This window comes from Physeter macrocephalus, chromosome 17 (assembly GCF_002837175.3).
Source record: "Physeter macrocephalus isolate SW-GA chromosome 17, ASM283717v5, whole genome shotgun sequence".
NCBI lineage: Eukaryota > Metazoa > Chordata > Mammalia > Artiodactyla > Physeteridae > Physeter > Physeter macrocephalus.
In genome coordinates this window covers 26211937-26227384 of record NC_041230.1, presented here as the reverse complement: position 1 = coordinate 26227384, position 15448 = coordinate 26211937, and the positions used below count along the sequence as shown (strand labels likewise).

General features: G+C 44.9%; 1 protein-coding gene across 8 annotated transcripts in view; it reads right to left on the bottom strand.

The window, feature by feature from the left end:
• Positions 1-341: 341 nt before the first annotated feature.
• Positions 342-15448, bottom strand: part of FTO (FTO alpha-ketoglutarate dependent dioxygenase) — a 384589-nt gene continuing 369482 nt past the window's right edge. For 4 of the 8 annotated variants that reach the window (XM_024125030.3, XM_028477731.2, XM_028477733.2 and 1 more), the window contains one exon: positions 342-2705. In XM_024125030.3, the coding sequence (XP_023980798.1) occupies positions 2552-2705 (154 nt within the window). In that variant the 3' untranslated portion in view covers positions 342-2551. Of the gene's footprint in view, positions 2706-5093; positions 5164-15448 lie in introns of all 8 variants that reach the window. The other 4 variants (XM_024125031.3, XM_055079010.1, XM_028477736.2 and 1 more) reach the window with 4 other exon arrangements.

Below are 15448 nucleotides of genomic sequence, written 5' to 3'. Positions count from 1 at the left end.
GCAGGAACCGAGTTGTCAGCGTCCCCAGCAGCCCCCACCTTTTTAAAAAATCATCTCTTGCCCTTCCTCCTTCTACCCACTTGAAACTTCCCCAGAGAGTGTATGTGACCCTTAAACACAAGGAGCTCATGCTTAGTGAAAGCCACCAGTTCTTCTGAGCAAATGTGATCTCACCTTTCGGATTCACTCCTGGAAGTGGTTTCTCCAACCCCTGGCTCTTCCCCCACCTGTAGGACTCCGAGGGCTCTCTCCGCCTGGGCGCCCCCCAGGTCAAGGAAGCAGGCCCACCGGCTGGTGTGCAAGGAGAAAACAGCAGGACCTCTCTTGGTTTCTTATCTCATCCTTTCAGTATTTTTATTGTTTATGCATGTTTTATGATGTACATGACCTATTAGTACAAGCAGTCCACAAATATAGCTCGATAGTAATACACACATATTGGGGTAAGCACTCAACACTATTATTCATTTCTACTCTGGGGATGCAAGCAAGCAGGTTTGGAGGGTGCTGACACAAAGGCGTCACGCCAGTCAGGTTCACGATAAATGGTAATTGGGAGCAACGGGGGCCACAGAGGGTTCACGCCCTGCCTGAGAGGACGCTACCTAGCTCTTTGTCATGCCAGGATGGAGGCCTAGGGCTGCCAGATGTTCTGAATTCTGAAGAGGATGCACACATTTTTATTTTACACGAAATCTCCCAGTTTTTAAATATTGGCACCTAGTGAACTATGACAAGGAACAGACACGGGGCGGGGGGGGGGCGGTGAAATAAAACACTAGGCTAGATGGTCCCGAGGCTGCCCAGCCGGTGACTTCTGCGTGCCCTGCACTCCTTACCTACGTGATTTCATTTAGTCTCTCCCACAACCCTGAGAGGCAGCGCTTCATCGTTTACTGACGGGGAGACTGAGGCTTAAAGACATCAGGGAATTCATCCAATGTCTACGAAGAGTCTCAAGATGAGGAAACCCCGCCTGCTTTGTGTGACGTGAACTCCCTGAGGTTGACTCCATGTGAATGAGCCCATACCTTGAACCAGTGAGATTCTGCTGGCGGGAGAGAGCCTGGCTCTCAGCGCACCTCTCAAGGGGCAAAAAAGCTCCTCAGCTTCCCAGCTACTGCAAACAACTACAAAGAAGGTGACAGGCTGGGGAGAGGGGCTAACTATTCTCATGATTCCCAGGGTCATCAAAGGTCGGGAGCCAGGCCCCAAAGGGAGAGGTGGGTTCAGGGCATCACAAGACAAAACTGGCACCTAGATTGAGGAAGGGAGGGGAAAATGCCTACAGCAGGTCACTTACTGACATATAATAATACTAATTTTACGGGGTATTTAACTATGTGTCAGAAATTGTTCTAAGTCTGCAGCTAAGTTATTTCATTTCATCTTCACCTTATGAGTTGGTGCCTATAGTATCCCCATTATACAGATGAGAAAACCAAGGCACAGTCACACACCAAAAGTCACAGGCCACTGGGCATTTAGGTCCAGGCACTCGAAAACCAAAGCCCAAGTTTTAACCTCTTCATCGTCTCTCTGGTGCTCCAACATCATCAGGATGGGCACTAGGGTTCTTCAAGCCTCAATTCTACCCATCGTTACGTGCGAATGGGGGAATTACAAAACAACATGTAGCATGCTGGCTAAAATCTGGAAGCAATGTAAATGGGACTTTGTCTCTTTCATTAGATCAGGGAAACTTCCTAAAGACAGGATGTCAACTTTATTTTAAGCTTCAACACTGCTCCCTTCTTATGTGCAGAGTACAGGGCTCATAACCCAGGCTGTCCTGAGAGAAGGGAAAGAGGCTACTCTTCAACGAGGCATTTCTCTTTTAATTTATTTCGCCTGTGGGGAGAGCAGCTACAGAGAACGGGAGAACAGAATCTCCCGCTCTCAAACTTTTGATAGAAGTGCTGTCTGGGAGGGCTTCCTACAATGATGAAAATGTTCTGTGTCCAATACAGCAGTCACTAGCCACACATGGCTACTAAGCACTTGAAATGTGGCTCGTGCAACTGAGGAACTGAATTTTTAATTACAATTAAAATGGAATTTAAATTTAAGGAGCCCCATCTACCTAGTGGCTACCATACTGAATGGCATAGCCTCTGAAGGGTGTGGTGAGAAAATGGGCTAAATGTCTCTAAATTCGGTCTTCCCCTAGATGACCTGAGAGACATCCCCTGCAGAGTCTCTGCAAAGGTTTGGGAAGGAGGAAAGTAGGTTAGGTTTTGCCACAGGCCAGGCTCACCTTGGCCGCTTCCCAGGCCTTGGGAGTGGAATGGCTCCCATTAAAAATCCAAGTGGGGAATAGCTTTGGGGTTTGGAGGTTCTTGTTTAATACCAAATCACTATAACACTGTGTCACTTTTAAACATTTTAATATTCATGGGCTCCATTCCCTAGCTGTTTCCAACTGGGACCCAGGGTCTACAATCCCAAGGCCCAGTCTACCCATAATCCCCTTGCCTAAGCCCATGACAAAGTTGGCGGAGAGAAGTCAAAAACAGCCTTTGCTCCTCCACCTAAGACCTGTGCTCTTTCTCTAGGGTTTGGCTTCCAGAAGCAGACCCCTGAGTTCGGAAATGATATCTGTGAGATCAAACGGCAGAGGCATTGAAGGATCATCCTTTTCCCAATACGGCCGGCATTCTGGCTTCTGATCCGCGGGCAGAGTTCGGGCAATTCGGGACTGGCACCTGAAAGAGTAAGAACGGGCAATTAATCCCTGGGAGGAAATGCCTGGAAGACCCAAACCCATGGGCAACTTGGGGCGACCTTGCCAAATGCCCCAATGACGATCCGCTATGATGGTGGTGATGATACACAAGGGTGAGCTTGGGTGGCAGAAAGCAGGTGTGTTTATAAGAAGGAAGAATTGTTCTTTATGGTGCTGGAACTTCTTTTTTTTCCAATGCCCAGATCTGTATTACCTCTAATGGCTTTGTAGAAGCCAATCATTGGGGAAATTCAGTTACTCTGCCTTTAAAATGGTGAATTATTTTTTCATTATCTCTACTGTTATTTAAAGTGTGTGATTAAGCCATTATCAGATTTAAATGTTTGTGGGATTTCCATGTATTACTAGATTACTGGGAAAGATTAAATTGAATTTACTGCATTAAAACGTCCAAGAATAGATTAAACAATATTACAGACCGGGATTGACTTTGGAGATCCTGGAGATTTACAAGTGTCCCAGCCTGCTGTGCTCAGAAAAAGGCATTCCAAGGAGAGACCGATTTATAAGGATATATGCAAATAGAGGTTAATAATCATTTCCACTGATGAATAGGTGGAGAAAACTTCCACAAAATTAAATTAAGAGGCTAGCAAGAGTGACTCCCTAAGGAAAACACTTAAATCACGGTTTTTATTAAATGGATTATTCATCAATAGTAGAGAAATTAATTATCATACGCAACTAAATTATAGCCTCGTAGGAAAAAAGTTGGGGCGACATCATCGCACCCTGGCAGGCATCTACCTTGCCGAGAGACCACAGCTTATTGGAAATTGGTCTGGGAAAACTCAGTGGCTTTGGCTTTATGTATCTGAAAAGTGAGGATCGGACAGAAGAAAACACAAATTGCAATAAGAAATGAACAATTTCTCTACTCTCTTGGAGCACGTGGCGGTGACAGTGCATGCACCAAAGAGAAATACTCTTGAGTATCTTCTGAGATGTACTCAGAAATACTCTGAGTACATCTGGGAGAGTTGCATGGTCCTTCCCCACCCCACCTGACCTTCTTGGCATTGTTCTCTAAATCAATTAAAAAGGGGTCCCACCCATCCTCTGTCTTCCATGTAGGACTAACTATGATGAAGAGATCAAAGAAGGGACCATCCTGGACCTATTTCCAAGCCTGATGGTCAAGAAGCCTCCTAACTAAAGGACATCTTCTCCTCTGGGGAATTATTAATGGTGAGGGGATCCCCACGGGAAAACATACTTCAACTTTACACCTATTTTCTCGGGTGGTTAATTGCTATACCGGCATCCTGTGCGCTCAATCCGTCGTACATTACACATAACATTCCAATATATCTTCAGCTCTCCGCATCGGGCCCTGATAATAGCGTCTGTTAACATGCACTAAGTACTATTATGTAGCACATCACTTCATAAATAATAAGATTAGCTGACCTCAGGGCCCCAAGAAGAGTAATGTGTTTAAATGTTCTCATTATTTATTTAAAACAAGAATTAAAGCAACAGAAGCTGCTTTTGACAAGCCTCTTAGCATAAATATTAAACTGTTTGCACTGATAAGCCCACACAAAACTGAAGAACAGAGGCACGTTCTGCAGACTACTTAATAATAATAGGTGTTTGAGATGCTGCCGCTCACGGCAGTGGGTGCATCTCTGCAGTTCTACAGACAGTCTCTAAACCACATGAAAGGGCTGGAGGAAATTAATATTCAAGGGAAGCTGCGACTAATTACAAAGGAACTCTGCAAAGCTTTTTAAATTGTTCTTTCTCTCTGCCTCAGAATCAGAGGGTAAGGCTCAATTTACCAGGTAGGGAGAGTTATTCCAAATTGAGCATTTCCATCTCACGGCGGGTAAATGATCTGTGCACACACTACCCTGGTTGGCAGATTAAAGGGGCTGTGATAAGTGTTGATCCACCTCGAATAGCATAAGGTTTGTCAAAAGTCAACAGAGATGCTTTTTCACCTGGCAATGGGTTTTGCCCCCTCATTGTGAGAAAGTATTAAAAATGTTAACCCCTGCTGCAGAAGTTCGCTTACACTTGTACTGTACAAGCTTCCCAAGCCCACCCAGTTTTCTTTTGGGTGAAGTTGCTCTGATTTTCTTCTGTTCTTCCCATGGAAGGACCGGCTGGTGTGGGTACTACCTCCTTCTCATGCTGGCCCTGAGAGGCTAGGAGCTGTGCGTACCCACTGCTTCCCTCTCGGCTAGAGCTAGAACCCCTCGTTTGGTCTCTTCAGGGCCTTAATTCAGATCTTTCAAGATCACTTTAAAACTCTTCCCTTAATGCCCAGCGCTCCTCGCCAGTTTCTCAATGGTCACGACTGCACCCCACAGAGGGCTTGCCGTTGAGGTAACGTATTCACCTGCGAGGAAGCACGGTGGCCCCCAACTCAAAGCACATTGTCCAATTCAACGTCATGCCGGATGGTGGGACTGAAAAAGAAAAGGCTTGAGAATGACTTGAAGGCGTTATCTCCCTTTGGGTTTCAATCTCTCCTGCTCAATTCACTCATTCTGCCTCTCTTCCGTCTTAATTTCCAAAGATGTGGAAGCACAGTGGTAAAGACGTTCTCTGGACACCAGGAGCTGCTGCTTCCCTGGGGCATGACGTCTTGGGCAAGCTTCTTAACCTCACCAAGCCTCAGTTTCTTACTTGTCATGTGGGAATACTGATGATGGTGATGATGATGATAGTACATTACTTACGGGCTTGTCGTGGAGGTTAAATGGATTAACACATGTGAAATACTTAGCACAGTGCCTGGCACCTAGTAAGCCCTCAATAATTATTAAATACTATTGTTGCTATTGTTACTTCCACTACGAGTACCAGTGACAATGGGAGATGCCAACAAGAGGGCTGCCTATGGTGCCTGTGACTGTCCCCTCCCTTCAGCTAACTGATTGGGTGGCCTCTGGACTGGGGGAAGCTCTGTTGATCCAGAAGCAGCTCTTTCTGGCTTGAATCAGACTGAGCCTGTGGCTGAATTCTATCATACTGTGACATTCCAGGACGCTGAGGCTTATGTATTCAAGCTGCTACAGCTCTCCAGTGACAGGCTAAAATGCTCAGATTCAGAAAGACTTAGCAGTTGTTCCTGAAGACCCAGAATTCATAAAAGGTGCTGCCGCTGGACTGTCTGAGTGGCAGTTGTTTCAGATTGACTTGGCATCTCTCGGAAATAAAGTTGGATTGTTTCTCAGCACGCATACTCTGGAGTTCTCGCAAAATCAAGGGGCCCTGAGTTCTCTTAGGAAATGCTTTAGGAATCCTGACGATGGTGGACACTGGCTGTCTTGGTCTTTCCCCAGGTTTCCCGCAAAGAAGATTCTAAGTTTCCTGTGAGGAATCTGTCCCATCCCTATGCTTGGCCACGTGGTTTGAGTGAGACTGGCTCCACCTCTACAGCCAGGGGAGAGCCTTGACTAGTTTAATCTAATCAGCACATCCTACTCTCCCAGCCACAGGTAGTAGGTTAGGAGAGGCATGTGAACCACTCCAGGGCAAGATTGAGAGAGTAAATCAAATGACTGGTCTGGGAACTAAGGGAAAAGACTTTCTTATCTCCTGGCCTGTGAACTATTAGGATGTGTGATCTGGAACCACCACAGTCATTTTGCTACCATGCAGCAAGGGGCTGGGTCCTGGGTGATATGGTTTGAGTAGCTGGATTGAGTCTCACCTGAAGCTAAGTATGCTTAGACTTTTTCAGTTGCATGAGCTTGTTATTGTCTGAGTTAGGTTTTTCTGTCACTTGCAACCCAAAGAGTCCTGGCTGATATGCTGGCCATGCATCCCACCCCTCAGTGACCTCCTGCCTTCTACAACATCCATCGCCATGGCCCTGCCTGCCAAGTGCATGTTGATAGTCCTCTCTCTAAACTGAGATGCTGCTGATACAGTGCAGTGTGTGCAGAGATCATCTGAGTTGAAAGCATGAAATCCCTGGCTTTTGTTTTGATTCGAATAATATTTCCACTGGGGACAAATTTCTACCCAGAAAACAAGAGTGTGCTGGTGTCATCCACACTGGCCTTTGCGCAAAAATAAGCCAGTTTTAATGACCAGAGCTGGATGACCTTTCTAAAGAAAGTTAAAAAAATTTCCTTATCAAGGATAGCAGATCATTCTGAACCCAGACAAACAGTAAGAAACTCAGCTAAACAGTAAGAAAGTTACAGTTTCCCCTTTCAACCTTGTGCTCTCTACTGCCATCCTAAAGGGTTAACAAATAAACTCAGATCTACTCAGAAAACCCTGTTCCTTTTATGCAGCATCGCAAGGGGAGCAATGGAAAATAATATATGCTTCATCTCTCTCCCTCTCAAATTCACATTATTCCAATTCAAAGGACTCTATAGCTACCCTCAAAACTCTTGCTACTTAGGAATGGTTCTCCCTGAATGACCTAGTGACGTAACAGGAAGCAGCTGAAAGGTGTCACGTTGGCTGGCCTGTCAGCCGACTGTCCAGAGGTTCCCCTCCTCTCCTCTCCCAGGTGTAACTCACGCAGGGCCCCACTGCCTGCTGATTCCCCCAGGGCTACACTTACATTTGGAGGATGAGGACCGCAGCTACATTAGTGAACACCGGTCGCCCTGCTGAAATTAACCACTTTAGCTAAAGTGTGTGTTAATTATGGGTATGCAAGCAGTCAATAAAAGGTTAATGCAAGATCCAGAGAATAAATTTCTTCCCTTATTGCATCACTTCACAGACTAAATGACTAACATTATACTTCGTGTTTTTAATCAATAGGTTTTACAGTAATGTGCTGGCCATTGATTTTAAGAAAACATGTACGGTCTTCCTCCTCATCCCTAAATTTTGCAACAAATAAAGAAGGAAAGGTAACATTTCCATTACTCTTGGTGAAATGATAAAGATTTCGGGAGAAATGGTTCCTGCTAAAAGATTCATTGGGATAAACAAGCGTTAAAAAAAAAAAAGTACAAAAAACTAGAACTTGATGGAGAAATATTACCAAGTACAGGCCATTGAGGAGACAAAAAAAACGAACTCCTAAGAGAGAATTCTTTAATGTGAAAGAAGAGAGTAACTCCTGATTAAAATTAGTACATTCTGCATATTGTTTAAGCGTCCCGAAGAATCTTAATACGCAGCACTGATTTATTCAATTTTCACAGTAACCTGAGAGAGGTGGGGAGGTAGGTATCTGAACCACATTTGACGGGAGGGCTGCCTCACCCCAGGCTAATCCAACGGCAGGTGGGAGAGCAGGGGCTGCGCAGACCCTGGACATATGGCTGGCTGCCATTTCCACCACATTCCATCTTTCTCATGGATTCCCATTTGAACCAAAATGGGCGCTGTCCCCTGATTACTTAGCTATTCTTGCCAAACGTAGATATTCAGGAGATTCCAAACCATTTCCGGGGAAAGAAAGGAGCAAAATACTTTTTTTTTTCATGTTCCTGTGACAATAATTACAGCAAATGACTGACAAAACTTTCTCTTCATTCTAATGACTCTGAGGTTCTCATAGCGTAAGCATCTATCATCTATAGAATTAAAAGATACATCTTCATCTTTTAAGAGAATAAACTACTTTTAATTATACAGTCATCCCCCAGTATTTTCAGGGGACTCGTTCCAGGACCCCCCGCCTGCATACCAAAATCCATGGATGCTCAAATCCCTTCCAGTTGGCCCTCCGTATCCTTGGGTTCTGCATCCACAGATACAGAGGGCTGACTGCATATTTATTGAAAAAAAACCCATGTATAAGGGGACCTTCTTAGTTCAAATTTACTCAAGGGTCAACTGTATTCCTGGAGTGACCCTGAGAAAAATCTCCCAACCTCTTAGTTTCTTCAACTGTTACACAAAGTTCATGTTTCCCTGCTTCACTGGACTTTGTGAAGATAAAAATTAAATAATGTACATAAAAGCCCTTTAAAATATGTAGACTACTGCACAAATGTAGCCCTTTCCTATGGGACACAAGTTCTATTTTTAAAACACAGTGGATTAGGCAACGTTGGCCGGGGGCTTGTAATGCTTAAAAATAAGTGTGAAAAAAAAAGAATAAACTATGTGCATCCAGATAATGAAATATCACATAGCCCTTAAAAAGAACGCATTACAAAAAAATAAGTGTGAAAGACATCACACTTTCTTTTTAAGATTTTTTTTTTTGATGTGGACCATTTGAAAAGTCTTTATTGAATTTATTACAATATTGCTTCTGTTTTTTATGTTTTGGTTTTTTGGCCACGAGGCATGTGGGATCTTAGTTCCCTGACCAGGGATCGAACCCACACTCCCTGCATTGGAAGGTGAAGTCTTGACCACTGGACTGCCAAGAAAGTCCCAAAAGACCAGAGCAATTTAGACTCACAACTTCATCAGAAAATATCCAGTCTTCTCCAAGTCAGAGTTTTTTTCTGGAATTTTCACTTACAGTGAGGAGTTGACTGTCATCCTGGTTCATGTCAAACAGAAGGCTGTTTTAGGGTATCAGCCACATCACAATACATTCCCTCAAACAGTGTAAGCCAGCACCAAGGCTTAAGGGGCTTCACTCAAGTAGAAAACCCTGACGTGATATCACATCAAATCTACATTTAACCTGCAAAACGCAACTGCTAGGACCAGCATGAAAAAAGTGGGAAATAATGATGTAAAGGGGCAACAATCTCAACGGCCTTCTATGCTTTGGAGGGAGCTCGAGACCAATGTGGGACCTGCATGTTCTCCGTTCTTAGTTTCTCTGGGCCCAGTAGAATCGCAGCATCTTGCGACACAGAGTTATTCCAGTGTTTAAAAGAGAAGTATTGGGGCTTCCCTGGTGGCACAGTGGTTAAGAATCTGCCTGCCAATGCAGGGGACACGAGTTTGAGCCCTGGTCCAGGAAAATCCCACATGCCACGGAGCAACTAAGCCCGTGCGCCACAACTACTGAGCCCATGTACTGCAACTACTGAAGCCCGCGCGCCTAGAGCCTGTGCTCCGCAACAAGAAGCCCATGAACCGCAACGAAGAGTAGCCCCCGCTCGCCACAACTAGAGAAAACCCGCGCGCAGCAATGAAGACACTTCGCAGCCAAAAATAAATAAATTTACAGGGCTTCCCTGGTGGCGCAGTGGTTGCGCGGCCGCCTGCCGATGCAGGGGAACCGGGTTCGCGCCCCGGTCTGGGAGGATCCCACATGCCGCGGAGCGGCTGGCCTTGCGGGCCATGGCCGCTGAGCCTGCGCGTCCGGGGCCTGTGCTCCGCAACGGGAGAGGCCACAACAGGGGGAGGCCCGCATACCACAAAAATAAATAAATAAATAAATAAATAAATTTACAAAAAAAAAAAGAGAGAAGTATTTTTTCACATAACACGGGATCTAACTCCCTAATAGTACTTTATGTACCATTTAAGGGATTCCATGAATAATTTTGACTCTCCATGATGTCTACATTAAACACCACATTTCAAATCTCACTTTGAGTAAGAGGCTACTCCATTTTTCATGGTCTCACCAGGCTTTGCTCCAAATGATCTGTCTTAGAGGTGAGGAGAGCATGCAGACCTGTTTATAATCATCTACCCTTGAGACTCTAAATGCTTTGAAAAGAGAAGAGCGAGTGAATGAATTTATAATTTGTCTTCTTGGACTTTGTGTTACTGCCATCCTGGCTCTGTGGACAACTTGACAAAGAAAGAGCTGCCCTGTCATATGAATCACGATGGTCTACTTTGACTAAGGTGGTTGTATGAAATCAGCTTGCTTGATTTGTATAACTCAGTTTACCTACTGCAGAACCACTACGCAAAACCAACTCCTGAGTGAGTTCCAACAAAGGACACTCTCACTTTCTCTTTGAAAGGCTTTTAACCTCTTGCCTCTGACTCACATGTTAATGTTCTCAGATCAGTAAAGTCAACACACATCAGAGTGAGGAAAAGCCACACTTTGGCCCATGGGTCAGCTTTTTTTGGGGGGGATGGGGTGGGTCAATATACCTTTTTAGCAGGTAGTATTTTTTCAGCCATGACCACTTGAGAAGCTTGACTCGACTTAACTTTCTGGTTATTTAAAAATCTACTTTCGGCTTAACATTTCAGGGAAGAAGGGAGAAGCCTGATAGAAGAGCTTGCTTAGCTGCTCTAAAAGCCAAATATCCCCCAAATGCTTTTGAATACCAGGATAATGCCATTCAGCCATCTGGATAACCAGCCATTTTGCAAGAAATCATTGTGCTGTTGATTATGGATAAACCCTGCTGTCTAGATCTCAGTCAATCAATCAGCATGCTTATGGAGTACCTACTGTGAACCTATACCGTTCCCTCACTGGGAGGAGAAGGGAGTAGCACAGAGAATAGCCCAGGCCAAGCCCAGCTGCTGCAAATAACTGTACTCTCCAAATTTGTTTGGAACTCACCATTTTCCATGTAAATAATGGTTCTCATCGCTCCTAATTCTTCTCCTCAACACCAATATTACCTATAATTTCTCTGAAATATAATATTAATATATTATATAGCCCAGTAGCCGTGAGTAGCAGGGTGTCTGGTTTTGTTTCAGGAAAATGAACATTTAGAGTTCCTACTTGGGATCCAAGAAGAAATTTCCTTTGACCAGGGTTCCCTGTCCTCCTAGCATCTGGAACCAGGGCTTTGTCCCACTCCAGATCACTGCTAAGAGCTCCTCTGACCTGTGGCAAAGGCTCCACCAGAGAAGAGAGGCCGCTGGGGTGAGGGGTAAGGTGCTCAGATAGTACCTCCAAGGGGTCAAGAGATGAAGAGACAAGGTCACAAGACCTCTTACTGGTCTAAAAATCAGGGACACTTTTTGGTAACAGAATGGCTTATAGGCATCTCTGTTCTTTCTTTCGGGGTCCAGGGGGATGCCATGCCCTTTTCCCTTCTACTGCACTATCTGCTGCCTTCTTTAGGGTTTCTCCCCAACCTGCGTAATTATACTGTGTACTCCTCACATCTCCTTACCGTTCTGCCCTTATAAGTTTTTCAGAGGTTTTTGTTGCTCTGGGAGATACTATAAAGCAATTCTATCTCATGCCAATGTTTCCCTGATGACATCTCCTCTCAGACCAAAGGAATAGTAATAATGCTGATCGAAACATTAAAAATAGCCCATCATATCTACTAAGTGTCAGGCACTGTATCAGTCTTCTAACTAAACATATGTCCTCAAATGGAAAATGGAGGTCCAGAAGATTAAATAGCTTGTCCAAGATTTCACAGCTAGAGAAAGGATAGAGTCAGGATTTGGCAAAATTGTCTGATTCCTAATCTCAAGCTCTTTGTACTGTTCCAAAATATAGACATCAAGAGAATCCGTTTGGGTCCTGGTTATAAACAGTTTTCCAAAGGCACCTAGCCCCAAGCTAGACTCCCGGGAGGAGGGTCCTGTCCACGTGAATTTTCCCACGTGACTCTTCAGACTGAGCCAGTTTGCGAAAACGTTCACCATCTTAACCTACCACAAAGGACCACAAAGATGCTGAAGATGGTATGTGGGTGGGTGGGGGACACGTGGGTGCCTTTGGGTCCACAGAGGACTCACGTTTAAACTCACCTCCATTTCAGAGGACACCAGGCTCAGGGTCAGTTCTTGTAGACCTGCAACCTGGCTCCCTAAGTAGGTAACTGGTGACTTCACAAGGTCTGGCACAGAGAACAGTACTCCTGGAGTCCCTCCCCCTACTTCAGGGACTCCAGCAGGCCCGTGGAACCACTTAACATTGGAGACTGCTTGGCCCAACACGGGGGTGTAAATCCAGGAGGTAAAGAGTTGAGAACAATTTTATCCCCAGGTTCATTTGTCAGCTTGTCAGTTACATAATGAGAGTGATGAATGGGCTACCTTGACAGCTGAACATTTAGGAGCTGCTGACCTTTGATCTCTGGTCACATGATAGGGTCATCTGAAACTTGCATGACTTCTACCTGGCCAAGGGTAACAATATAAAGGTCAAATCGGCTGGACGATTATATGAATCAAGTCTGAGGCAGCTAGGTTGGGAGTTTCAAGAGAGGCCGGGTTGGGTTCCCCAGCACACAAAGCTATGGAACCACTGCAGAAAGGTGCTCAACAAAAGATATACAATTTCAAAGCAGTCTAGAGTAACTTTCCTTGCAAGGGAATAGAATGAACTCATTATTTTTAAAGGGCAACAATGAAAACAAACACTTTGGAAGAAAATATATTCTGCCAGTGCCTCTGCCACTGCGAGGGAGGCATACAGGCATATGACTTAATGAGTAATATTAATGCTATACCTGCAACATGGCAGAAGGTCCAATTTGATGCAATTATTGGAACAAAATCCCCACTGGGTAGTATCAAGCCCTCCTTTCAGCCATAGAATACGGCCTCTCCTCCATCCTCTGTCAGCACAGTACCCCACAAAGGACCATGATTGACAAAAGATAACCCTTTCCAAATTTCGTGACTTCCCTGTTGCTTGAAACTTAAGCAAAGTGTGCACGGGACAGTCTCAAACTTCAGAAAGATTCCAGAATAACTTACAATCAGAAATTCAAGGCAGCTGTGATTTTCAGATGCACTATAACATTTAAAAAAATGTTTCTTCTTGCAAACCTGAAGATTTTTGCTTTTTGATTACTTGGTTAAATTCCATTTACTCAGAATCAGATAACAGTAGTCACAGAGGTAATGCATACAGTTATGAAAATGAAAGCTAAGAGGCCAGTGCCATCGATTTCCAGAATCCAGAAACTTCATAACCCATGAAAGAAGCAGACATTACAGAGAAATCTGATTTACATCAAGAGCTTGTTTTCTACAAAGGATTTTCCTCTGCCAAGTCAAAGACCGATGGACAAACTTCCATTGGAGCATAATCCATTCCTACTCTTGAGAGATGAGCAAAGCAAAGGACAGTGGCTTACAGAGTAAAAGGCCAGCTGTTCTGACTTCGGAAGGCTCATTTGAGTTGTAAGCTGTGAAATAAATTTGAGCTGATGATCCTCCCATCTGCTCACCTGTCAATTTACACCGTGCTGCTGTTTTTAGAAATACTTCCAAGTAACCTGCTTAATTGGTTTTTGGATGCCGAGAAGCATCTCCCAAGTTTATTTTAACCTTATACAGAACATGAAGCTACTGGGCCTTTGTTTCTTTTCTCTCCTTTAAGAACATTCACTAATAGGTCAAGAGCACTTACATAGAAAACTTGGTGGAGCCGCAAACCAACGGGGTGGGGGGCAGTCCAAATGAGGAATTAGAGAGAAAATGGTGGGTCAGAACAGAATGTCAGTTGATCAAGGGCATCCCAGTCTTCTGAAGAATTTCTGCTTTGCACCCGTTTAAAAGCCGAGTCCAAGTCAAAATTCTTACAATGGTCCACAAGTCGCTTCATGACCTACGGCTTCTCCCCGGGTCAGCCCCCATCCTCTGGCCTCTCCTTCCACTTGTCCCATTACTTACTTTGCTCCAGTCGGATTGGCTGATTTTGCTCTTCCTTGAACAGGCAAAGAATACTCTCAGGTATTCCAGAGTGCTCGAATACCTGCTGTTTCTTCAGCCTTGAACACTCTTCCCCTAAGATATCCATGTGGCTTGATCCCCTATTCCTTCAGGTCACCACTTAAACATAATCCAATCAGTAAGGCCTTCCTTGACTATCCTACGTAAGACAGCAGCATCTCCCCTTCCTACCTACCCAACCCAGCACTCCCCACTCCCCATCTTCTTTTCCTGCCCCATTTTTCTCCACAACACTTGATACCATCTAGGGTGTGTGTGTGTGTGTGTGTGTGTGTGTGTGTGTGTGTGTGTAAGATAAGCTCCCTAAAGGCAGGGATTTCTGATGTATTCACTGCTATATCCTCCAAGCCTAGAGTCTGGCCCATCGTAGCCACAGTAAATACGGTGCGATGCACAAATGACTGAAAGCAACTCGCGCCTGAACTTCCAACTGTACCTCCTTAAGGTAGGACTAATCTCTCTGCAATATCACCAATTTTATGATAACGACAGTAAATGCACAAGGCACAACCAAAGGAGAAATAAGAACAATATCTCATCCATGGACAAAGAGGATGAGATGGTGGGAAGAAAATTGGTCTGGGAATTCAAGACCCAGCTCCACCACTACCCTATCCTGTGACCTTGGGCAAAACCTTGACTTTCTGGCCATCAGTACTCTCAGATCTGTAAAATGAAAGGTTGGGTTAGACAACCCCTAAGGTTCTTTCCATCTTTAAAAAACTGAGATTTTACATATAAATATTATGGTTTACCTTCACATACCTTATCTCATGAGACCCTCACTACTAGGGTAGGAATAAAGGTGCTGTCCCAGTTGGGGAGATTAGGATGTGGAGGCCTTGCTCCAGGTTGCATGGCTGCTAAGACACGCAGCTGGGACTAAAACTTAGGTCATTTGCTAGTTCAGCATTTTTCTACAAAACTGCACTTCCTCTATTGGTAGAATTGGAAGTACTACCAGTCCCTGTTACTCTGATCCAAAAGTATGTTTGCAGGCAAGTTCTTATCCCCTCAAGATAACATATGTAGGGCTTCCCTGGTGGCGCAGTGGTTGAGAGTCCGCCTGCCGATGCAGGGGACGCGGGTTCGTGCCCCGGTCCGGGAAGATCCCACGTGCCGCGGAGCGGCTGGGCCCGTGAGCCGTGGCCGCTGAGCCTGCGCATCCGGAGCCTGCGCTCCGCAACGGGAGAGGCCACAGCGGTGAGAGGCCCGCGTACCGCAAAAAAA